The sequence below is a fragment of the Panulirus ornatus genome, chromosome 2, assembly GCF_036320965.1.
Source record: "Panulirus ornatus isolate Po-2019 chromosome 2, ASM3632096v1, whole genome shotgun sequence".
NCBI classification, from domain to species: domain Eukaryota; kingdom Metazoa; phylum Arthropoda; class Malacostraca; order Decapoda; family Palinuridae; genus Panulirus; species Panulirus ornatus.
In genome coordinates this window covers 20,048,297-20,074,958 of record NC_092225.1, presented here as the reverse complement: position 1 = coordinate 20,074,958, position 26,662 = coordinate 20,048,297, and the positions used below count along the sequence as shown (strand labels likewise).

The following is a 26,662-nucleotide window of genomic DNA, read 5'->3' as shown; positions in this document are numbered from 1 at the left end:
TCACTTCCTCCAATTTTCCTGCCATTCAAACTTACATCCCAATTAACCTGTCCCTCAACCCTACTGAACCTGATTACTCGGTCACCAACTTCTGCAGTTTCTCACTCGGATCAGCCACTACAGCTGTATCGTCAGCAAACAATAACTGCCTCACTTCCCAAGCCCTCTCATCCCCAACAGACTGCATACTTACCCTCTCTCCAAAACTCTTCCATTTACCTCCTTAACCACCCCATCCATAAACAATGGGGATAATCACACACCTCTGCTGCAGACAGACATTCACTTAATGGCATATATTTCAAAATGGGATAGACAAAATAAGATTATTACAAACCTTTTAATGCACAATGCTTAATTCCTTACTAGACAATACATTCTTATGATACCAGAATGGAGGCAATGAAAACCATATAAACGGATTTGTGAACAATGTTTTCAACAAGAATAATTAAAATGTTCTTAAAGGCTAAGAGTAATGTTACACTAGACAATTGATGAATGTTATGTAAAACACATGCTCATACCTGTAATTTCAAGAATCTACTCTCCTACCATCCTTTAACTCCACAGAAGGAACAAGTACAGTTTATGAACTTAACCATAACCCTTAAACTGTGGCTACAAGTAAACCAGGCAACTGCACCATGCTCGAAAAAAGAATTGTGGGTAAGAATGAAAATGAATTATGAGAAATGGCTAAATATTGCTTATGTACCCTGCTATGACAAAAAAGACGAGAAGCAGGTGAGTACATGATTTACATGCTATTGAGTAATGTGAATACAAGTGGAGTATATGGGGGGTATTCAGCGAGATGAACATGAACGTCAATCAGCTTGTGTTGTTGGTTTAGCAAAAGGGGTATACATATGTGGGTGGGTAGAAAAGATAAGAGGCATTATTGGATTGCATATTAACTAACATGTGGGATGTCCTATAATTACCTGCTAGTGGCAAGTGTGAAGATTTGTAGAGGATTCTAGAAAAGTGAAAGTAAGTGAACTTACTTGGAGAAACAGACATTGAGAAAGATTAGGAATAATGTAAGGTGAGAGTAAACACGGAACGGAATGGGAAATATTTAGCAAAGCCACGTTGGCATGTATGAAAGAAGGCAGGCAGGTAAATATGGGTAGAACAAGGGAGTAAAATTGCAATTCTTACAGAGTGCAAATAATAGAGATGTGCAGGAGGAGGGGAAGATGCAGGAGTTAAAACAAATGAGAATTAGGATAAACAAGCATACATGGGTTAGGGAACATCGTAAGTAGGCATTCCTTAAATGAGGAAATGTGAGCAAGAAGAGGGTGATGAAGCTAAGTAGCTTGGAGAAGAAATGCCAGGAATTGCAAAAGGTAAGGGTAAACATATCAAAGGAAGTGGGTGAAGAATGGAAGATATTTAGATAAGCATTGCTGATGTGTGTGGGAGAAGCATGTAGGCAAGCATATGAGAGAGGGTAGTGGGCAATAAGATGATGGAAGTTGTTTGTACTGCATGGACAATACTAACAGGGAAGAAGTGCAAGTGATTGGGAAATGTACAAGGGGAAGCAACAGGTGTTGAAACGGCATATGAAATTTGGGGCGAACGAGTATCAGCAAATTTCAAGAATGTTTCGGAAGAAAGGTAACTGTAATATAAAGAAAAAGGAACACCATTAAATGGGGAGGTAGTAACAGTAATTTGGTGTAGAGGATATGGGCTGGGTTGGTGTGTGATGTTGTGGTGTGTTGAAAGCCTTGCATAGAATAAAATGCAAGGAGGAGGTAAATAAAGTGCATAAGACAAGGGAACAAATGGGAACATCAGTGAAGGGAGCTAATGGGGAGGTGATAACAAGTAGTGGTGATGTGAGAAGTTGGAGTGAGTATTTTAAAGGTTTGTTGAATGTGTTTGATGATAGAGTGGCAGATACAGGGTGTTTTGATCAAGGTGGTGTGCAAAGTGAGAGGGTTACGGAGAACGATTTGGTAAACAGAGAAGAGGTAGTAAAAGCTTTGCGGAAGATGAAAGCCGGCAAGGCAGTGGGTTTGGACGGTATTGCAGTGGAATTTATTAAAAAAAGGGGTGACTGTATTGTTGACTGGTTGGTAAGGGTATTTAATGTATGTATGACTCATGGTGAGGTGCCTGAGGACTGGCAGAATGCTTGCACAGTGCCATTGTACAAAGGCAAAGGGGATAAGAGTGAGTGCTCAAATTACAGAGGTATAAGTTTGTTGAGTATTCCTGGGAAATTATATGAGAGGGTGAAGGCATGTACAGAGCATCAGATTGGGGAAGAGCAGTGTGGTTTCAGAAGTGGTAGAGGATGTGTGGATCAGGTGTTTGCTTTGAAGAATGTATGTGAGATATACTTAGAAAAGCAAATGGATTTTTATGTAGCATTTATGGATCTGGAGAAGGCATGTGATAGAGTTGAAAGAGATGCTCTGTGGAAGGTATTAAGAATATTTGGTGTGGGAGGCAAGTTGTTAGAAGCAGTAAGAAGTTTTTATCGAGGATGGAAAGCATGTGTACGTGTAGGAAGAGATGAAAGTGATTGGTTCTCAGTGAATGTAGGTTTGCGGCAGGGGTGCGTGATGTCTCCATGGTTGTTTAATTTGTTTATGGATGGGGTTGTTAGGGAGGTGAATGCAAGAGTCTTGGAAAGAGGGCCAAGCATGCAGTCTGTTGTGGATGAGAGAGCTTGGGAAGTGAGTCAGTTGTTCGCTGATGATACAGCGCTGGTGGCTGATTCGGACGAGAAACTGCAGAAGCTGGTGACTGAGTTTGGTAAAGTGTGTGAAAGAAGAAAGCCGAGAGTAAATGTGAACTAGAGCAAGGTTATTAGGTACAGTAGTGTTGAGGGACTAGTCAATTGGGAGGCAAGTTTGAATGGAGATAAACTGGAGGAAGTGAAGTGTTTTAGATATCTGGGAGTGGATTTGGCAGTGGATGGAACCATGAAAGCGGAAGTGAATCATAGGGTGGGAGGGGGGTGAAAGTTCTGGGAGTGTTGAAAAGTCTGTGGAAGTCGAGAACGGTATCTTGGAAAGCAAAAATGGGTATGTTTGAAGGAATAGGGGTTCCAACAATGTTATATGGTTCGAAGTATGGGCTATAGATAGAGTTGTGCGGAGGAGGGTGGGTGTGCTGGAAATGAGATGTTTGAGGACAATATGTGGTTTGATTGAGTAAGTAATGAAAGGGTAAGAGAGATGTGTGGTAATAAAAAGAGTGTGGTTGAGAAAGCAGAAGAGGGTGTTTTGAAATGGTTTGGTCACATGGAGAGAATGAGTGAGGAAAGATTGACGAAGAGGATATATGTGTCAGAGGTGGAGGGAACGAGGAGAAGTGGGAGACCAAATTGGAGGTGGAAAGATGGAGTGAAAAAGATTTTGAGTGATCAGGGCCTGAACATACAGGAGGGTGAAAGGCGTGCAAGGAATAGAGCAAATTGGAACGATGTGGTATACTGGGGTCGATGTGCTGTCAATGGATTGAACCAGGACATGTGAAGCGTTGGGGGTAAACCATGGAAAGTTTTATGGGGCCTCAATGTGGAAAGGGAGCTGTGGTTTCGGTGCATTATAAATGATAACTAGAGACTGAGTGTGAACGAATGTGGCCTTTGTTGTCTTTTCCTAGTGCTACCTCGTGCACATGCGGGGGGAGAGGGTTGTCATTTCATGTGTGGTGGGGTGGCGATGGAAATGAATAAGGGCAGACAGTATGAATTATGTACATGTTTATATGTGTATATGTCTGTGTGTGTGTATATATGCATATGTTGAGATGTATAGGTATATATATGTGCTGTATGTGGACGTGTATGTATATGCATGCATATGTGGGTGGGTAGGGCCATTCTTTCATCTGTTTCCTTGCGCTACCTCGCTATCGCGGGAGACAGCGACAAAGTATAACAATAATAATAATATGCTTTTTTTTTTTTTTTTGTGGTGGTGGTGGGGGACCAGTATTGCAGTTAAATTTCTTAAGAAATGGGGTGACTACTGGTTCATTAGTATTTTCAACACATTTTAAGTATGTATATGAAAAATACTTAGAAAAACAAGGATTTATATGGGTCATTTATGAATCTACAGAAAGGGTTGATAGGTATGACTTGTGGAGGGTGTTACGAATATATGGTGTAGAAGGAAAGCCATTCGAAGCACTGAGTGAGAAGTTTAATCAAGAGGGTAAGGCAGTTATGCAAGTAGGTAGGGAGGAGAATGAATGTTTCTAGGTGATGGTGGGTCTGTGGTAGGGGTGTGATGTGACTTTAGCTGTTTAATTTGTTCATGGATGGGTTGGTGGGGGAGGCAAATGTACGGGTCTTGGAGAGAGGGGTGAGAATGCAATCTGTGGGGAGTGAGGAAACCTGGGAAATGAGTCAGTTTTTTGGTGGTGACAAAGGACTGTGGCTGTTTTGGCTGAGAAAGTGCAGAAGATGGCATCCGAGTATGAGAGAATGTGCGAGCATATGAAGTAGACAGTAAATGTAAATAAAAGTAAGATTACTGAATTTAGCAGTGCTGAGGGACAGGAATTTATTGAGGTGCGAGTAGGAAAGGGGAGGCTTTGCAGATTATGAAGTGTATTAGATGTCTGGGACTGGACATACCAGGAAATGGAATAATTTAGTCATAAGGTGGCAAAGTTTCTGGGAGCAATGAGGAATGTGTGGAGACAGGTTGTTACAAGGGAGGGCAAAAATGGTTAAGTTTGAAGGTATAGTAGTCCCAACAATGCTTCATGAATGAGGTATGGGCTATATATGAAAGTGTTGGAAATGAAATTTTTGAGGACAATATGTGTGAAGTGGTTTGATTAAGTAATGCAAAGGTTAGAAGAAAGTTGTGGTAATAAGAAGAATGACTGAGAAAGCTGAAGATGGTGCCGAAATGTCTGGACATATGGAGGCTGACAAAGACAATATATGTGTCAGTAGATGAGATAGGAATAAGGAGACCAAACTGGAGATGGAAGGACAGAATGAAAATTATGAGTGCTAGAGGGTTTAAACATGCACAGAATGGAGTGAATTGGAGCTATGTGGTATCCTGGGGCTTTGAGCTGTTCATGGACTGAACTAAGTTTTATGAATGGGGGTAAAGAAAAAATAAAAGCCTCTGCAAACACTAGAGTTGGACTCTGCTAGTGGCCTCTTAAGAGTGAGGCACTACAGACTAAAAAGCAGCACTGGAATCTATTGCCATTGAGGGAGTTCCAGGTTGGAAGAGTCATCAGAAATATAGACAGGAACCATGGAAAGGTAAGTGAAGGCCCGGTTCTGGATAGGGGAAATGAGTTCGGAGCATTGTATGTGATAGCTAAAGAATGTATGTGAATGAATGAGGTCTTTTTTGTCTATTCCTAGTGTGACCTTGTTAACATGGGAAAGAGCGAAAAAGTATGAAAGAAACCTCTGCTTTGCCATTGTATAGAATTCAAGGGAGCATCTGATACCTGCCCAACCAATTCATAATACAGAAAGATGAAGCTGTATCTAGCATGAAAGGAAGAAAGTGAAGGATTGAACCATGTGCAATTTTTCTAAGAGAGGGTGGAAAGTTTGTTTCACATGGTGTATATTTTGGTAAGGATATGTAAACAATAAAACACATGAACCACTGAATTAGAGTAAGCAAGTTTATCTAAATTTTACAGTAAAACTTAAGCTTCACTAACCCTCTTATATGCATTAAACTTCCCTTGTGCACCACTTGCAATATGGGGAAGCAGATGGTACATGAAGAGAACACAGATGAGTCCTTTGCTACTAAAGGCCTGAGTAATGTATGGTTAGTGTAAGGAAACCTAATGAGACATGGACTTGACTGAGGAATGCTAAACTTTGTGCACAATTTATAATGGTGGCATGGAATCTTGTCTCAGATGTATGATGCAGTTGAAACTATCAGATGTATGTCACAGTTTAAGGGTTAATCAACCAACAACTCATTCAAAGAAGTGATACACTAAAAGCAGTGGAAATGTTTCACATTTTTGAACTGTCTGTTAACCTTTAACTGCTTTCATTTGTAAGAGGATATAGGTAATAGCTTCAATGGTATTTTGTTGAATTCATATTCGTGCATTAGCTTATAATCTTTTCGTAATTTTCCAGTACAAAATGTCATTTATCCTGCATCATTTTGAGATTCATTTCACAATCATCCTTGTATAAATAATTAGGTTTTCTGATATATATACAGGTGTAATCAAGTTACTATCTAACGTACCACATGCAAGTTTTTTACCAATATCAAAAGAGGATTCCTAAATACTGCAACAAGAAACCTGATAAAATTTATAGACTGAACTTCAATCCTTTCAATAAATAAAATGCTTGGGAATCATTTAAATTAAAGACATACCCTTTCATCCTTGGAAATGACCTACAAAAGTGCCATTCCACCATGTGAAAACTCCATCTGGATAGCAGGCTCTTGGAAGGCTAGCCAGTCCGAGGCATGAGTAGGAAGAATACCCATGCTATGACACTTGTATAGTGCCAGACCAACATTTACCAAGTTACCCAAGAGATAGATGAGTTTCTGCACAAGAAGAGAGTGGAGGATTACAATAATAATTCAATAACTGCATTTTATTAAGTATTATAATACTAGATAATCGTTCACTGTCTAATGGCTGAATAATTCAACAGAAAGAAATATAAATAGCAAAAGATCACTGGCTCCTTTTGAAGCTATTTGTAATAGTGGAAGAGATCACACAGATTAGTGTGAAAAGAGCAGAAAAGCAAATATGACATGTGGAGAAATGCATCTGAACCTTTTGCGAGCCTCAAAAGGAATAAATGATGTCAGTTGTGGACTCAAGGTGAAGTATTTGTGAAGATGTTGAATGCATCTATCAAGTTCCTGTCAACTTCTCTTTTTTATGTTCTGGGTATAGAATAACAGTATTTGGAGTAATACCTAGAAACATATATAATAAAGAAAAAATTAAAATTCCTCGCAAAGAAATTTGAGTCTAAGTAACATTATACCATAAGAAAATAAGAATATGTGGAATGACCATAACACATTCGAAGGAAGACTGGAATAATGACTGAAGGCAGTCCCTGGTAAGCTTCAAATATATAATTATTTGAAAGGAGTTAGTCAAAAAGAATTTTATTTCATTCAAAGTAAAACAGTTGCCCATGACTTTGTATCCAACATTATAGGTGAAATCATACAAATATAGCCTTAACCCTGAAACTGGTTGACATCAATTGATGTCCTCAATAGCAAATGACTGCCAACTTCAACTGATGTTTCACTGTTTCCTGTATCTATTTCTATATCAAAATGCCTTATCATGCCATAAGAAGTCCACTGAGGTCTTATGTCAACAAAGGAGTGGGAAAAATTCTGCTCCCCTCATGACAGAGATCACTTGTTTACCCTAAAACTGCTGATGGAAGTTTTAAGTACACGTGCTTAAAATGTATACCATTATTACCAACTGTGATGGCAAGACGATAATGCTTGACTTTGCCTATTTTTTCTTTCTTTCTGTAACCTCAAGAGGAACTCCTTTAGTGATCTTGAAACAAACTTCTATTCTAATACCTGTAACTAACTTTTTGGCTGCTTTTTGCCTCTATTTACAGTACATGTTCTCTTTAAAAAATTACATGTCTGGACTGTATGGGAAGGAGGATTACACTCACTAGGCCCCATCTTTTGAGCATTTTCTGCTATCAAATCAATATATGCCATCTACATTGACCATGTCCTCTCTCATAGTTCAATTCATCCACTACTCTTACACTACAGAAGTATTATGTCCTCTGACTGCTATATCCCTGTATCTCTCAAAGAACTGTTCACTGCCCATGACATCAATCTCATGCAAAATCTTAAATGCTGTGATCAAGCCATGTCTCACTCTTTTCTCTTCCAAGGTGGGTAAATTTAATGTCTCCAGCCTTTCCCTCTAACTTAGCTCTCTCAATTCTGGTGCCAACTTTGTTGCCCTCCTCTAAACTTTCTCTATTAGAGCTTTGTGCTTCCTAGGTGTAGACCAAACCTGAGAAAATTATTCTAGTTTTGGCCTTAAGTTGGATACAAATGGTTTGCTAAATACTTCCTTATCCATATACTCAAGCTATTCTAATATTTGCCAGAAGAAAATTTGTCTCCTACCAATTCTCCTAATCCTGGACTCAGGCAACAAGTTAGTGACGATATCGACTCCCAATCCTTCTCACCTGAGGAATCCTGAAGCGTATCTCCAACTACATAAATCACATTGAGGCCATATTTTCCTTTGACCCATCCTCATTACTTTAAATTTACTCTAATTAAATTTCATCAACCGTATTTTAGACCAACTTTGAAATCTGTTTAGGTCCCTTATAAGCTAATGTAATCTTCCTCACTATTCACTTCCCTCATGACTTTTGCAACATCTGCAAATGAGTCAATACCTTCTGAGAAGTGATTTAAACAAATCAATAAAAGGAATGGTCTTCGAACCAAATCCTGAGGACTCCACTAGTCACCTCAACCCATCTGGAAAAGGTTTCTATTACGAGCATTCTTTGTTCCCTCCCACCGAGATAATCTATCCACTGAAGGAGATTCCCTTTATCCCTGCCAGGTGATCCACCATCCAATCTGCATTTGAAGCCTGAGGTACCCCTGTTTCAACTCCATTGTAAATTTGACAACACCTCTCACCAAAAAGCCCTGGTTCCTGGCTGCTGAACTCCATATCCTAATCCACATTACCACAGAAATTATTGAGGTGTGTGTAGCTTCTATGATTATATCTCCCTTTTATTTCCTGCCTTACCTCTGCTCTTTTAATGTCCTCATTTACCACATTATCAAACTTGAGCATAACATGATCATTTCTTCCAACTAGTGTATCATATATAATGTCCATAATATCCATGCTAGTAATGATGGTGTACAAGTCTATCTCATCCTAGTATGCTTTCTTTCCTGTATACACCAAAAATTTGTCTCAGTGATTCCCTATTATCATAAGAATCCAAATTCCCTCATCTCTCTTTTCCATTGAAATCTCCCATTATCAGTACTTTAACATCTATGAAGTGAGTGTTTCACTGTTTCATGTACAATCCTGATTGTTCCTTCACTGTCAACACTATACATTTGTTCTGGATAACTGCAATTCTTTATGGAATCATGCAATATTAACACTGTTATGAACTTCCCTAGTTATTTTTCTCATTACATGTCATGTTTGAATTAAACACCTACTATTTCTTGCATAGCACATCGATCAGTTCATATGACTAATGAACTTACTTGTAGTCCAGCATGTGTGCCCTCAATGGTCTTAAAAGTGGAATTTATTGCCCAGAGTGCCTTGATTGGTCGTAAAAGCATCATGCCCACCATCATAATGGGAAAGATGCTTATGCTACTTCCTGCCATGAACATCAGAAACAAGTTCATTGGTACCTGTAAAATTAAGTACAGTACAATTTTGTATCGTTACTAAAATCAATTTATACAATGTAGATTCATCTTTCAAGCTTCCTCTACTTGATATGGTCTTCTAAAAGCAAATCCATATCTGATGTAATTCAGAGAAGTATACATTCATTCATAATTACTCCTGGATCACTATCTATGACACAGTCCAGGTGTTATCCAGGACCTTTTTAAAGACTCTTGCTGCACAAGGCTGCACTACTTCCAATGAAAAGAAAATGTAGACTCCTTTGGAGTGAGAAGTTATCTGAAAAACCTGCACTCCCAGAGTGGGTTCCAGAGAATTGGGCCAGGTGAGGGTATTCCCTCAAAGGCCCAGTCCTCTGTTCTTAACGCTACCTCGCTAATGCGGGAAATGGCGAATAGTTTGAAAGAAAGAAAATAATAATAACAACAATATATGATCTGTGAAGCAAGATGCTTTCACAGTTGATACTCTGTTAATTATACACAAACTTAAGTCAGCTACCACTTAAAAAAGCAAATTTTGTTAAGATATCTAGTAAGTTATGCATACCAGAAAGAACTGAAAAAGAGAGACCTTGCTAACAATGTTAATAGTACAATAAGAACAGAACTCACCGACTTAAGTGGACTTAATGCAGTGTCCCAAGCTTTCTTGATAACAAGGTTAGGGTCTCCTTGCCTGTTAGCCTCAGCATGAACTTGGTTAACTGAACTTCTATATCCTGGAGGTGCTGGCAGATTTTCACTACCTCGTTCTCCTCTCCGACCAGCCAAGTCTAGCGCCCACTTACGTTTATGTGCTATAGCACGATTAGCCATTTTTAATTCTGTAATCAAATTATTTCAACATTAATAATTTCAGTGCATCACACATGATAGCTAGAGAATGGATGTCTCAAGATGTAGCCTGGCACAACCTCGCTAATGCGGGAAATGACAATCAAGTATGAAAAAATTTGATATATCTTACAAATCCCTGGGGTAGAGACTGATGAAAAAGGAGCAGGGACTGGGAATTCCTGGTTGAAAGAGCAGGACATACAAAAGTATATATGTCAGAGTAGGAATAGCAAGAGGGCAATACTAACTGACAGGCATGCAAAAGAGAAACTCTTGTATGCAGAGAGTAGGTGACGAATGGGATTAATTTAGGGAAGCAGTGCTGGCATGTGCAAGAGTGAGCACACAGAAAGTGGGAGAAAGGCTAGTGAGAGGTGGGATGACAAAGTTGCTAGTGAAAGATAAAAGAGAGTATATGGGTGATACAGGGAAAGTGTGTAAAAGATTGGGAGATGTACAAGTGATAGTGGAAAAAGGTCAAGAGGATGATGCAAGGGCTGAAAAAGAGGGAAAGAGTTGTGGAGAGTGACTATCAGGAAATGTCAAAAAGAAAAAACTGTTTTGGAAAGAGGCAAAACTGTGAAAAAAACAAGATGGCAAATGAGAACATCGGAGAAAGGGGCAAACGGGGAAGTGGTAACAGGCAGAGGAGAACAGGAGATGAAGAGAGTATTTTGAGGACTGTTGAATGTGAGTGATAATAGGGTGACATCTGTAGGGTGTTTGGTTCTGGGAGGTATGTGAAGTGAAAAGTCACAACAAAAGGATTGTGCACCGCTGAAGCGTCATTAAAGATGTTCCTGGGGTAGGAAAGTAAAGTAGGTAAGAATTCTGGTTCCAAAAGTGAAGCAATGTGGGGACACCAAAGAAGTAGAGATGAATATGATAATAATGATAAAAGTAATAATAATAATAATAATAATAACAATAATAATGGGGGCTGGAAATTCTCCACTCCTGATTTACTTTTCAAAAAAAGAAAAAAAAAAACAGAAAAGGGAGCCAAATCAGGATTTTTCTCTCCAAGGCTCAGTCACCTGTTCTTGACATAATCTCACTAACATGGGAAATGGCAAATATGTGTGGGAAAAAAATAACTGAAGAGTGTATGGAAGGAGGGGTTAGTTTCTTTTAAGGTAAAAATGGCTATGTCTAAAGGTACTATATTTCCAGCAATGCTGCATGGATAACAGTCTTGGGCCTTGAATGAAAAAGAATGGAGGTAAATCAATGTGTTGGATATCAGGACAACATGTGGTGCAGTGTGGTGGTATACGAAACATGATTCAAAGGGCTGAACTGGTTGTACTGAAATGCCTTGGAAATATAGAGGTTGAGTAAACATAGACTAGGTGGATGGATGTGTCATAACTGGAGGGTACATTATTGAGATTTTGTTATAATGGCAGGGTTAGCATGAAGTGATTACTACAGGTCTTGCTTGCTGAATCATATTCTCTCTCTGCTGCTGCTCATCTTTTGTAGTTATCTATTTGAAGTACATCAGGGACTGACTTCAACCATCAGGCCAGTGTACATTTTGTTTCTGAAGTCATTCCATACATGTTTTATATTTCTCCAAGCACTGCAGTGAACAATGTTTCAAACATTTTTGAGGACTCATATTTTCTTTTGATATCCTAGGAATTATTCCCAACTAGATAATTCTAATTCTGTCTTCCTAGCAGAGATGCTTTCACGTTCAAAAGCATACTCCATATGTCTTCTCTTTGCAGCCATGTATATAATAACATGGATCTCTGTTCTTTTTTCCAAACTGCAGAGTTCTTTAGACCATCTATTGAGCTTGAGAGGTGTCCTTGTATCTGTAAAACTTAATTATGTCAATCTAACTAATAAACATACAACACCGCAGTATTTCACCTTGATTCTTATACAAATGCTGAACATTTTTATCATCAACATTGAGGCTGATGAAGCACTTTTTGAAGTCAACAGAACCTATCAAAACATCATGTAAATTTTCCATACAGCTGAGATTTACAGTTCCTTACTTTCCAAGTTATCAAAAATACATGCGACTTATGATCAATTGCACTTATTGTGCATTCTATGCATTTGCTTCCGAACATTAGGTAAAAATATTCAACAAACCTGGTAACATGTGCTAAAAAGCATACAGAATACAAAAACTGCTTGTAAACACTAAACCTTAACAGTCACATACTTTTTAATAAAAACAAAGCTAAGGCATTTACTGTAAATCTTAGCTCTTATTATTTGCAATTGCAGGATGATAACAAATGACTGTATGCATACTTATTCAGTCTTAAATCACTCCACAAAATAAATCCAACCATTTAGTCAAAATTCTTATCAAATTACAAAGTAAAACAGTTTGTGTTAATAAAGGACACTTTTCATTAAACTTTTTTCTAAAAACATTAAAACTATGGTAAATTTCAGGGTACAAATGTACCACTAGGTACTCCAATAATACAATCCCAGAGGGTGGCAAGGGACCTCTGAATTATAATAAATAAATAGACAGGGATTGTGGCTATAAAGATGATGGAAAATGTGGAATTAATTAAGGAAAAAGCAGGTGAAACACTTGCTCAACTCTAAAGAACATATGAAAACTCCCATGACATTCAAAATCTGCCTTACATTTGATGAAAAAAAAAATGGTTTGTTTAGATGTAGTTGTTGGGTGTTGTGTTTTGACTGCTGCTTATGAACAAATATAACATCCAGTGATATGATGTAAACATGTTTAGCATGTGTTTAGCTGCATGTAACATGCTGATAGTCCAGTATATCTCTACAATGTAAGTAAGTGATAGTATAAAAAGATTATGTACATGGGAAACTGTATAGCTAATAAATGTATGAGCACTGTTGATGAAACTTGTTAGAAACATCAGAACCTATGTAAACCTCACTTAACCTGCTCAAGGGGCACGAAACATAAAAGAAAGATACAAATATTGAGCTGATCTGGTTCTAACCCTTACAAAATGGTTGCTTGCAAGGAGGTTGGATGGTGGCATGACTGGCTATTCTATGAGCTGCCTGGGTGTTGATGTTTATTGTCAGTTATGTGATGCTCAATCATGGGTGAAACTGGTATATTTTGACTATAATTCAGTAATGACCTTTAATATCAATCTCAACTGCTTGGCAGTTAAGGTGAGAATTTAACAATCTAGAATTTTAACCAGTGTTTCAACTAAACTTACATCAATTAACTCAACATTTTCTCTGACATTATAACCCCTCTCCATTATCACTAATATCAATAACAAAGAATAAACTATAATATTGCAAATCACACAGCACACCTCAACATCCAAAGCTATTCTGATGATAAACTGATCAATTAACCATTCTTCTGTTTAATGAAGTTTATGGCCATAATATTTCAGTCAAAATGTACATATTTCAATAATATCGCATGGTCTTTGATCTTTTCAATTTTTACAGCTATAAAGCTTCAATGGGTGACTTATCTTTATTGTCTTTTGTGAGTACTTCAAATATAACTATTTGTATATTTTGTATATTTGTATATTTTCAAACTTCACAAGAACAAGAGCAACTAACTGTGTTACTGTGGAAACATAAATTACTTGCTGCCCTGTGTAACTGACTTCAGTACTGATCTTGGGGTGATTTACACCATAAACTTTGTAATTTAACCATAAACTTTGTAATTTAGACATAATGAGATATACAAAATGAAGAAAAACAAAAAGTGAAGTTGTGTTGTTCTGTTCTTTATACACTGATCTAAAGGGGCTCATTTTTCCAAAGGTCAAGGTCCCATTTGGGTAACATGGGACAACTTTCACTACTTTCTTCTCCTAGCTTAGAGTTTCTTAATTTCTTCTGCCCTCAGTACTCCCATGAGTTGACTTCTGATCCATGTCCCTCCCCATGTTCAAGTGTATTATTCAATATTCAAATTCATTCAATTAATTTCATAACACAAAAACAAATATCTCCCATGTACAATCTAATTTCACATGGTACATTATATATGTGGCTATAGTTGATACCGAGAATATGTACATGCAACATTTACCAAGCTGGTCATGCAAATGACATTATTCACTAAACCACCCCTGTGGTTTCTAATTTCAAAGAAACCCTATCCTAGTTTGTCAACTGAACAATTCTCATTACAGAGTGGGCATATTCCTTTTACTTTCTTTGATTAATATCAGCATCTAGGATGTTACACAATAGGTGGAGGAGGGGGTAAGGTAAGGCAGAGTAGGGTAGGAAAAGGTAGAATATGGTAAAATGGGTTTGTTTTGGTTAGTTTGCGGTACTTCACAGATTTCCCCCCAAATTTCCTTCATTCTCAAAGCCCTACCCACTTTACGAGTGCCTAACCACGCATTACTCTGAGGAATAGTACAGCAGTTTTCCCATTCTAAACCACTTGTATTGAAAATTATGATACGACTGATAAGTTTCATATGCATACATATGTCGTTCTTCTGGTGCCCCTAAACAATCATTTTCCTATTATGCATGAAAAGATTTTTTCTTATGGGTTCTGTTGATTCATTCAGTACACTTACACTTTCCCAACATTTTCTCAAAAGGTTATAGCATTTCTCACAATCACTAACTTTTACATCACTATCTTATCAGCGACCTAATAAACAATATTTACTAATTATTAGTAGTGACAGACTTCACTTCCGGAAGTTACTCTAGAGTGCCTTTATAACAACATATTTTCCCAGCCTTCCACAAAGGGGTTATATTCTTCACAGAAAAAAGTTATAATTCATATACTTACATGACCGAGTAATGAGATATTAGAATCCTTTACTGACAAATCAGGTGTTCAAGCGTTGTCACGTCTCGTTCGTCCAGTGTTATCTACAATCCGTATTCAATATATTCTTTAACTATTTGACGTCATCGGCTCTATTACTAAAAGAAGGATATTGCAATGAAAAGCATTTTCATTATTTTGATGCACTTATATTCTGCAAGAAATTATGACCTATTGACGAGTATATAGCGTAGGGCATAAAAAAAGCGAATGACGAGCAAAATGCAGCTAAGACGAACCTGTGTCTATTTTTTTAAACATATTTCACTGAACTTACACAATTGAAAAATGGCATAAAGCCTAGTTTTCAAAGAAAATTTCTATAACATTATTCTTGTAGGGCATGTTCGTCTTCAAGAAAATATCCATCTGACATGAAAACTCACCTTCTTCCAAAACATAAGCTACCATGTTTACAGTGAAATACCATAATTTCTGATACTTCCATTTACTAAGCATGGCTCTTTTGAATTTTAAGTGTATCCCTGATTTCTAAAATACCTTGAATGGGTTGGCAGTAGAATTCTTTCCTGGGTCTATCCCTCTTCATGCAACCTAAATTCCTAAAAAATCAAGTCTAAAAACGCCTACGAAACCAATTATTCTCTATTTTCTTTCACACAAGAAAGCCTTAACCGGGTCATGTTTTGCTTATACCCTATCGATCGTTACAAAAAATATCAACTGGTCCCTGATAAAATATGATGATGGTGGTCGTTCCCCCTTTTGTCGGTGGTCAGCTGTCCCATTCCCGTTATAAGCATGAAGTTTCAACAAAGAATATATAGGAAACAAGCACGACTCTTCAACATCTTATTTCGAGGCCTCCGATACAGCAGCATTGCGAGTTACTGACACGAGCTACAAAGAAAACGATAACTACCATAGAAAACGGAAACTAAAGAACTTATAATACTTTACATTTTTGTATATCTGTACTTTAAAACATCTCCAACCCAACAGAAATCATACTCCCCAAACACCTCACTCTACCATCTACGCTCTAGACACCACTTAACTCTACAAATACCGGTGTCTACACATTTCAAGACCATCCATGACTGAGATGAACTACCATAAAGAAGACACCAAGCACTTTCTCACTTACAACTCAGGTGCCCTGCACTTTCTGTACATACATGAACCTCCTTGCTGTTGCGCTCGGAGTTCCTGACCGTCAAGCATGCATGAACCATCTTGGATAAAACGTTCACAGGTTCAAATGATGGTCTTGGCAGCTGGCCCAGTACACCCAACAGTTCATACTTCCCGAGGAGGTTGGTCGATAAAATGGGTACTTGCCATACGTTAGAGTGTGCAAGAGTAAATCTTTAAAGGGGTACAAATTTACACTTATTACATGCCAGGGCAATAAGAGTGCAAAACTTCCCGTAACGCACAAACAGTAATCATATCACCACAAATAGTTTGGACATATGGGGAAATTGAATGAGGAAAGGTTGACAAAGAAGACAAATTTGTCAGAAGTGGAGGGAACAAAGGGAAGACCAAAATGGAGATGGATGTATGGAGTGGGAAATATTTTGAGTGATTGGAGCCTCCTGAACATACAGGAGGGTGAAAGGCATGCAAAGGATAGAGGGACTTGGAATTATGTGGTATACGGGGGTTAACGTGCTATGAGTTGAAATTGACTGAATCAAAAGCATTGAAAATAGCCAAGGTTAAGGTTGGAGGCTTGGCTGTGGATAGGGGGCTGCAGTTTTGGTGTATTGCACATGACAGCTAGAGAATGATTGTGAGCGAATGCAGACTTTCTTCATCTATTCTTGGTGCTACCATGCTAATGCAGAAAATAACAATCAAACATGAAATGTGTATATTTTTTCGTACATGTTGGCCATTTCCAGCATTATCATCAAGAACAGAAGATTGGGCCTTAGAGGGGAAATCCTCACTTGGCCCCCATCTATGTTCCTTCTTTTGGAAAAGTAAAAACTGGATTTCCAGCCTCCTTCTCCCTCCCCTTTTAGTCGCCATCTACTATGATAGGCAGGGAATACGTGGGAAGTACTCTTTCTCCCCTATCCCCATATATAAAAATATATATATATATATATATATATACTTTTCATTTTGCTTTGTTGCTGTCTCCCACGTTAGCGAGGTAGTGCAAGGAAACAGACGAAAGAATGGCCCAACCCACCCACATACTCATGTATATACATACACATCCACACACGCAAATATACATATCTATACATCTCTACATATATATGCACACACAGACATATACATATATACACATGTACACAACTCATACTGTCTGCCTTTATTCATTCCCATCGCCACCTCGCCACACATGAAATAACAGCCCCCTCCCCCTCATGTGTGCGAGGTAGCGCTAGGAAAAGACAACAAAGGCCCCATTTGTTCACACTCAATCTCTAGCTGTCATGTAATAATGCATCGAAACCACAGCTCCCTTTCCACATCCAGGCCTCACACAACTTTCCATGGTTTACCCCAGACACTTCACATGCCTTGATTCACTCCATTGAAAGCATGTTGACCCCGGTATACCACATCGTTCCAATTCACTCTATTCCTTTCATGCCTTTCACCCTCCTGCATGTTCAGGCCCCGATCACTCAAAATCTTTTTCACTCCATCTTTCCACCTCCAATTTGGTCTCCCACTTCTCCTCGTTCCCTCTACCTCTGACACATATATCCTCTTTGTCAGTCTTTCCTCACTCATTCTCTCCATGTGACCAAACCATTTCAAAACACCCTCCTCTGCTCTCTCAACCACACTCTTTTTATTACCACACATCTCTCTTACCCTATTATTACTTACTCGATCAAACCACCTCACACCACAAACTCTTGCCAGGTGAGGATATTCCCTCAGAGGCCCAGTCCTCTGTTCTTAACGCTACCTTGCTAATGTGGGAAATGGCGAATAGTTTGAAAGAAAAAAGAAAGATATACATTTATGTATATACATTGTATGTGGGAGGGTTGGGGCATTCCTCGTCTATTTCCTTGCGCTACCTTGCTAATGCTGGAGACGGCAGTTAAGCATAATAAAATAAAAAAAATGAAAATATACATATGTATTTAACACACACATTTGCCATACCTGCATTAGAGAGGAAGCTTTCAGAATAGAAGACTAAGCCTTATAGGAAATATCCTCACTTGGCCCCTTCTCTGTTCCCTCTTTTGGAAAATTAAAAATGGGAGGGGAGGATTTCCAGCCCCCTCGCTCCCTCCCCCTTTAGTCGCCTTCTACAACATGCAGGGAATACGTGGGAAGTATTCTTTCTCCCCTATTATTTTTATTATACTCGATCGCAGTTTCTCGCATCAATGAGGTAGCGCCAGGAAACAGATGAGGTGGTTTACCCAAGTATGTAATGAGAGAGAGAGAGAGAGAGAGAGAGAGAGAGTGGTAAATGTGTGGTTGAAAGATCTGAAGGTGTGCCGATTTTGTTTGAACATATGGAGAGAATAAGTGAGGAAAGGTTGACAAAGAAGATATATGTGTTAGAAGCACAGGGGACAAGGAGGGGGAGACTAAACTGGAGATGGAAGGAATTAGAGAAAAAGATTTTGAACAATCAGGGCCTGAACATGCAGGAAGGTGAAAATCACACATGGGATTGAGTGATTTGGAACAATGTGATAAACAGGGATCAACCTGCTAACAATGGACTGAACCAGGGAATGTGAAGCAACTAGGATAACCATGGAAAGGCCTGTGGAGCCTGGTTGTGGACAAGGAGCTGTAGTTCTGGTGCATTACACACAACAGCAAGAGAATGGATGTGATCATATGCAGCCTTTCCTTGTCTGTTCTTGGCACTACCTTGATGACAAGGGAAACAGTGAACAACAATTCTAAAAAAATACATATAAATTACTGTCCTTTGGCCATAACTTTATGACCAATCACTTTTTTGTTTAAAGAATGTTAAGGTACTAAATGTATATAAGAAAACAGTTATGTAAACTACTTTACTTTCTTAAATGAAGTTTCTGGTCAAGTTGCACAGTAACTGCTAACATCAATTCTTCAAATGCTCTTTTACCAAATACACATTATAAAACATTTTGTTAGGTTAAACTTCATTCACTATTTACATTTACCAAAATATTCAAGAATCACATTAATAAAAAGAAATTAATCTTACACTGTGAGGGAAATATACTGCTTGACAATATATATTGCATAAACTGGGCTAACATAATAATTTGAAGTGTAATATAAAATTTTATTAGTTACTGCTTTAGTAATGGAGTTTATATACATAAATAAGAAAGGTGGATGAATAGCCTAACAATGTGCAGCTTACACTTTCAAAACAAACCATATATATATTATCATACTGAGGTGATATATAAAATATATATGTACATGTATATATCTATAATACACAGTTTTGTTTAGTAAACTTCTCTATTCATGACAGGAATAGGAAGCTTTTCTGCTACAAGCTGAAGAATTTCTGGTGTCTTCTTTCTCCAATTATGTATGAATTTAGAAACTGAACACCAGTGCTCCCCATGGTGTGGATCAGCTGCTACACACCGTTTCTGTACTTCCTGCTGCTGCTCTTCAGAGCCAAATAACATTTCCATTTTGTAATACCAAGCCCAAGCATCACCCAGATCAGGGTCAATTTTGACAGTCTTGTTAAACCACTCTCGGGCTTTGTTCTTTTTAGCCTCCATCCAAAACATTTTAGCAACTGCCAGAACAACATGTGCATCATCTTGGCAACGTTTTAAGGCATCTACACTGCGACTCTTTCTCTGTGCTGGGTCTTCCAAAAAAATTGCTTGAGCCCACAGGATACCAGATGTGGGGCACTCTTGCAGTGCACGTGCCATCAGTGAGCGACTCACTTCACGATTTCCTGCCCGAAGCTCTAAACGAATAGCCATTAGCCACAGTTCATCATTCATTGGGTTACGGACTCTTGATTTCTCTAATGTTGCTCGTGCTGTAACCAACTTTCCTTGCTGCTCCTCCAAGGATGCTAATAATCTCCAAAGAGGTATAGATGACTGGCAACGTTTGACAGCATCTCTGTATACTTCCCATGCAGCTTCTAGCTGACCTTGTTGTTCTAGGATCTGACCTTTCATCATCCACAATTTAGCAAAGTCACCTACCTCTTTGATACCTTCATCAAGTAAAGTTCTGGCTAAGTCTAAATTACCCAGTGCCCATTCCAAATGAGCAGACTTCATCATCACTTTAGAAGTGGCTGCCTGAGAACGAGCTTTCGCAAGTAAACGACGGGCACGTTCATATTCATTATTTTCTGATTCCAGTTTGACAGCTGCCAACCAAATCTCTTCAGAGTTTGGATTAGCTTTAAAGGCTAGAGCAAGGATTGACCGAGCTGCTGGGACATCACCAGCAAGCCACTTAGATTTAGCTCCCATTAGCCACAGTGTTTCCTCCTGAGGGCAATGTGTTACTGCCTGCTGAAGAAGTGTTTCCAAAGATTCCCGTGTACCATGACTACGCTCAAAATGTGCAGCTGCAAGCCAAACGGATTTTTTCTTAGGGTATATGGAAAGAGCATGGCCATATATAGCACGTGCACATTCGAAGGCACTCTGAGTGGCACAGCTGTCTGCATCTTCCATCCAGGTATGCTTCCGATCCTCATCTTCAACTCCATAACCAATTATATTTTTGATAATGGCTTGGCAAGTAAGTACAGCCCCAGCATGCTCAGCTTCCATGGCATCTTTGATCCAAAAATCTCGATTAATATCAACCATATTAGCTTGCAGTGTTGAAATAGCACGCTCAATAATTTTGCCAACCAAAGCACTGTTTCCGTTGGCTTCTTCTAGCTTTGCTGCAGTGATCCAAATCTGGCGATCTTTTGGATTGTTCTCACGTGCTTTGTTAAGAACTTTTCTGGCATTTTCATACACTTCTAATCGAGCTAAGGCCAGCCACAGATCTACAGATGTAGGGCAACATTCAACAGCACGACTAAGAAGAATCTTTGCGTCCTCCTCTTCTTCCAATTCAACAGCCAACTTCCATAAAAGTTCTGAATTAGGAATTTGTTCCAGGGCCTTACGATAGACCCGTTTCTTTGCCTTTAATTCTAACTCTAGGTCAGCAGCCTTTATCCATATTCTGGGTGAATGTGGGAGTGTTTGCACAGCTTGTGCAATTACAGCTCGAGCCATGTCAGGGGGTTGGAGTCGAGCTGCTTCTAACCATACATCTTCTGACTTGGGACACATCTCACAACCTTTCATAACAAGGTTTCTGGCAGACTGAATCTTCCCAGTCACCTCCTCCAGACGTGCTGATGCAATCCAAGCAGGAGGATGATTAGGATTTGTTTCTCGAACAGATTTTAGGAGAAGTCTTGCCTTCTTCACATCATTTATATCCCCTCCATATTGAGGAATCATACTCTGAAGGTCAGTCAAATAACCTTTAGGATCAACCACAGTTTGACCACCCACAGCATCTGACACCTGGTTCAGTCTCATGCCCATCAAAGTATTCCGTGCCTGTCCAATTTTACGTAAATCAAGGTCACCACTTGGGGTGAGCATTCCAGGAGTTGAAGTTCCTGGCATCATGGAGGCAAGTCCAGAGCCAGGATCAATTGTTGTTACATTCTCTCCTCCAAGGTTATGAGAGATAACACTATCTGGAAGGGGAGTAAACCTCTCTGCTCTTGGATTACGTTGTTTTCTGTTCCTAGCATCACCTACTTCTGGAATTGTGCTCCACTCATTTTCTGATACATTTGCCAACTCTCGCTTAAGATCACTAAACATTTGCTGGATCTTCGGCCGCTCCTGACGATAGTTCTCCAATTCTGCCTTCAAACGTTGTTCACGATATTCTCGCCTCTTCTCATCCATGCGCTTATCAATTTCATCATATATAGCATCAGCTTCTTCATCATCTTTATCATAGGGGTCTTTGCTACACAGTGATCCTCCATAGCCATTAAACTGAAAAGCAAACAATAAAATCTATGTGCATTAAACTAATTTGATGATGGATGGTGACAAGAAAATTTTATCTTTAGTTTACTAAAGGCAGATTATGCAGTCAAAAACTGTACAGTAATAATGGCAAACCGAATAATCTTAAAGCTCTGTGGCATCTAGTTGTTGTGATATTATCTTTACAAGTTTGATTCTTCGCATTAAACATTTTCATACACAGTATGAGCCATGAAACTCAAATAATTATCTTCTATACTTAATCACTACAATTAGTCCACAGATTGTGATATATACGGTGCAAATCTTTCCATTAGTGGTAATTTTCAGTGACAATAAATATAATATTCACTTACTTTTATGTTCTAACCACCCCCTTGATGTTTATACATATATGATATATCTCAGTTTATTTACAAATAACTATGGTTATGACTGAAAAACCAATCAACCATCATTTTCTCCATGCAGCATTTTCAAAGCTTTTCTTTTTCATACATTTTGGTTACATCAGCAATAACCCACAACCTGGTGTTTTTAATTCAATCTCAGACGCAAAACTGATCTACAAGTGCTCACAATCTTCACTTTATCTTTTCCTCAAACCTCACTCAGTTGCAACTTTCAATCACAAAAAAACAGAAGCTGTCATTTTGATTTCCTTGTACATTACAATCCATTACTGTCTGAAAATTCTTCAGTGGTCATTCTGACTTCAGAGTGGGAAACAACTAATCTAATAGTCAGTGAAATGTATGAGATAAGTCAGTTTCTAGTCATATCCTATGGGAGTCTTCCTATTATACAGTAGGGTGGATCATGCACTACTACTGTCTACTTGGCATTTGTAATTTCCAAAATAAGCATGTTAACAACTTTGGCATAAATACTGACTTAGGCCTTCTCTGTATGGTGAATGAATGTAAATGTAAAGTAAAAATGGAATGCTGAATGCAGGAAACTGTGGTAGCTAAACTGATAATCAATATTCTAACTGCTGTGGCAAGCTAATAAAATTAGGCTTCGATGAAACAATGAAACCTTACAATATTTCTGGTCTCACCTGACCAAATTTCATAACTTTGTCAGCATAGCTCGACATATCAATTCATTTGTACAGAAGGATATCCAGGCCTAGAATACGATTTGTTCATTTTGCAAAAAGGTCCATCTTTGAACAAGTATATAAACAAAACTATTTATTTATCTATCTTATTTTGCTTTGTCGCTGTCTCCCTTGTTAGCAAGGTAGCGCAAGGAAACAGATGAAAGAATGGCCCAACCCACCCACATACACATGTATATACATACACATCCACACACAGCACATATACACACCTATACATTTCAATGTATACATATATATACACACACAGACATATACATATATACCCATGTACATAATTCATAGTCTGCCTTTATTCATTCCCATCGCCACCCCACCACACATGGAATAACAACACCCTCCCCCCTCATGTGTGCGAGGTAGCGCTAGGAAAAGACAACAAAGGCCCCATTCGTTCACACTCAGTCTCTAGCTGTCATGTAATAATGCACCAAAACCACAGCTCCCTTTCCACATCCAGGCCCCACAGAACTTTCCATGGTTTACCCCAGACGCTTCACATGCCCTGGTTCAATCCATTGACAGCAAGTCAACCCCAGTATACCACATCGTTCCAATTCACTCTATTCCTCGCACGCCTTTTACCCTCCTGCATATTCAGGCCCCGGTCACTCAAAATCTTTTTCACTCCATCTTTCCACCTCCAATTTAGTCTCCCACTTCTCCTCATTCCCTCCACCTCTGACATATATATCCTCTTGGTCAGTCTTTCCTCACTCATTCTCTCCATGTGACCAAACCATTTCAAAACACCCTCTTCTGCTCTCTCAACCACACTCTTTTTATTACCACACATCTCTCTTACCCTATTATTACTTACTCAATCAAACCACCTTACACCACATATTGTCCTCAAACATCTCATTTCCAGCACGTCCACCCTCCTGCGCACAACTCTATCCATAGCCAACGCCTCGCAACCATACAACATTGTTGGAACCACTATTCCTTCAAACATACCCATTTTTGCTTTCCGAGATAATGTTCTCGACTTCCACACATTCCTCAAGGCTCCCAGAATTTTCGCCCCCTCCCCCACCCTATGATTCAATTCCGCTTCCATGGTTCCATCCACAGCCAAATCCACTCCCAGATATCTAAAACACTTCACTTCCTCCAGTTTTTCTCCATTCAAACCTACCTCCCAATTTACTTGACCCTCAACCCTAACGTACCTAATAACCTTACTCTTATTCACATTTACTCTCAACTTTCTTCTTTCACACACTTTACCAAACTCAGTCACTAGCTTCTGCAGCCATCAGCACTGTATCATCAGCGAACAACAACTGACTCACTTCCCAAGCTCTCTCATCCACAACAGACTGCATACTTGCCCCTCTTTCCAAAACTCTTGCATTCGCCTCCCTAACAACCCCATCCATAAACATATCGAACAACCATGGACACATCACGCATCCCTGCCGCAAGCCTACATTCACTGAGAACCAATCACTTTCCTCTCTTCCTACACGTACACAAGCCTTACATCCTCGATAAAATCCCCCTCACTGCTTCTAACAACTTGCCTCCCACACCATATATTCTTAATACCTTCCACAAAGCATCTCTATCAACTCTATCATATGCCTTCTCCAGATTCATAAATGCTACATACAAATCCATTTGCTTTTCTAAGTATTTCTCACATACATTCTTCAAAGCAAACACCTGATCCACACATCCTCTACCACTTCTGAAACCACACTGCTCTTCCCCAATCTGATGCTCTGTACATGCCTTCACCCTCTCAATCAATACCCTCCCATATAATTTACCAGGAATACTCAACATACTTATACCTCTGTAATTTGAGCACTGACCTTTGTCCCCTTTGCCTTTGTACAATGGCATTATGCAAGCATCCCGCCAATCCTCAGGCTCCTCACCATGAGTCATACATACATTAAATAACCTTGCCAACCAGTCAACATCACAGTCACCTCATTTTTTTATAAATTCCACTGCAATACCATCCAAACCTGCTGCCTTGCCGGCTTTCATCTTCCGCAAAACTTTTACTACCTCTTCTCTGTTTATCAAATCATTTTCCCTAACCCTCTCACTTTGCACACCACCTCGACCAAAACACCCTATATCTGCCACTCTATCATCAAACACATTCAACAAACCTTCAAAATACTCACTCCATCTCCTAAATAAAATAAATACAACTAAAATGTAAAAAAAGGATTAATATATTTGTATTTCATGATTAACTTTGAAAGCATAATTACTTCTCCATTCAAAAAATGATGTCCCTTTATATCTCATGGTATGGATATTTGGATCTTCAGAAATCTTTTCCTTGGAAAACTTTAATTAATGATGCTGTGAAGAGCTCTAAAAAAATTTCTCATTGTTTCCACAAAACCTTGTTTGTGAGAAAGCTAAGAGAACACTGCATGAAGAAATTTCTAAAGACTAATGCCTGCACATTTGCTCACAATGTGTGTATTCTTATGAATGCTAAAAACAAAATAACTCCTGAACAATTTTAGAATGCAGTTGATACACATTTTAAAAATGCAAGTTTTTCACCTCATCATAATTGGCATCATTCAGATCTTCATCATCGTCTTCATCTTTTTTCTTGCGCTTATTGGGAGGTGCATGTCGATCATCTGAAACATCATTGGCATCACGTGCAGGACCAATATCAGAACGTGTTGTGAATCCTGTTGCTCTGAAATATCAGTTTATCAGTTATTGTTATTGAAGATGGAAGGATTGACTGGGCCTGAACATGCAAGCCTTTTTTGTCTGTTCCTAATGCTGTCTTGCTATTGTGGGAAACAGTGAAAAAAATTAAGAAAAAATATTAACACACTGAACACAATAAAAAAAGACCATAGTGGGCTTCAACAAAGATCATAAACATCATATTCCTACACTGGTTGGAACTTTGACTATGCTGTCATGCTTCCTAAACAGGAGCAGAGTTGATGTTGAATTCCATTATTTTCTGAAAAAACTTGCTACAGCACCAGCCTCTAGCAGCCAAACTGTATCTTATACCACTCCAGTAATGATTTTTTGACCTCTTAAGGTGACCTGCCACCAACAACTGAACTTAAAAAATTTCAGAAACCAACAGATAATATATAAGGACAGGTGGAGGAGATCTGGCCTAACCGAGCAGTTACAAAGGGTGGTTACTTAAGTTATCTTCATCAGTGAAAAAAAAAAAGCTTGAATATAAGAGCAAAATCAAAGTTATATCTACAACAGAAAAAAGTGAACCAATACTGCAGCAGAAGGCAAGTGGGTCAAGTTTTGATGTTAGCCGGGAGAATTGATAAGTTGGACCACTTTTATCTAAACTCCATCAAGCAAGGATTCAGGACTACAACCCCATACGAGGACGAATGAAAAAATAATAAATGTAAAATACCATTGAATTACAAGCATAAGACAACTTGCATATTTTAATGCTACGGATGAATCGCAGGTTCTATTAATGGCGAGA

At 38.7% G+C, this 26,662-nt stretch overlaps 2 protein-coding genes across 6 annotated transcripts in view; both read right to left on the bottom strand.

The window, feature by feature from the left end:
- Positions 1–326: 326 nt before the first annotated feature.
- Positions 327–17,008, bottom strand: EMC4 (ER membrane protein complex subunit 4). 3 transcript variants are annotated; one of them, XM_071670832.1, is made up of 4 exons: positions 16,239–17,008; positions 10,059–10,270; positions 9,288–9,443; positions 327–6,554 (listed from the first exon to the last, which is right to left on the bottom strand). In XM_071670832.1, exons 2-4 carry the CDS (start codon positions 10,260–10,262, stop codon positions 6,396–6,398), a joined length of 519 nt encoding a protein of 172 aa, XP_071526933.1. In that variant the 5' UTR covers positions 10,263–10,270; positions 16,239–17,008; the 3' UTR covers positions 327–6,395. The 3 variants fall into 3 exon arrangements, with proteins under 3 accessions (XP_071526933.1, XP_071526917.1, XP_071526926.1); XM_071670816.1 differs by lacking the exon at positions 16,239–17,008 and adding an exon at positions 15,061–15,186; XM_071670825.1 differs by lacking the exon at positions 16,239–17,008 and adding an exon at positions 14,837–14,881.
- A 2,059-nt stretch (positions 17,009–19,067) lies between these two features.
- Positions 19,068–26,662, bottom strand: part of Prp6 (pre-mRNA processing factor 6) — a 48,804-nt gene continuing 41,209 nt past the window's right edge. For all 3 annotated transcript variants that reach the window (XM_071670759.1, XM_071670769.1, XM_071670779.1), the window contains 2 exons: positions 25,735–25,879; positions 19,068–22,073 (listed from right to left, as the gene is read on the bottom strand). In XM_071670759.1, coding sequence (XP_071526860.1) covers positions 19,512–22,073; positions 25,735–25,879 — 2,707 coding nt within the window. In that variant the 3' untranslated portion in view covers positions 19,068–19,511. The remainder of the gene's footprint in view (positions 22,074–25,734; positions 25,880–26,662) is intronic.

Excerpts from the sequence above, each read along its gene's own strand:
- EMC4 (XM_071670832.1), bottom strand. The coding sequence starts at position 10,262 with ATGGCTAATCGTGCTATAGCACATAAACGTAAGTGGGCGCTAGACTTG. Across the intron at positions 9,444-10,058 it reads CATTAAGTCCACTTAAGTCG|GTACCAATGAACTTGTTTCT; the intron begins GTGAGTTCTGTT and ends TTAATTTTACAG. Across the intron at positions 6,555-9,287 it reads GCACACATGCTGGACTACAA|AAACTCATCTATCTCTTGGG; the intron begins GTAAGTTCATTA and ends CTTCTTGTGCAG.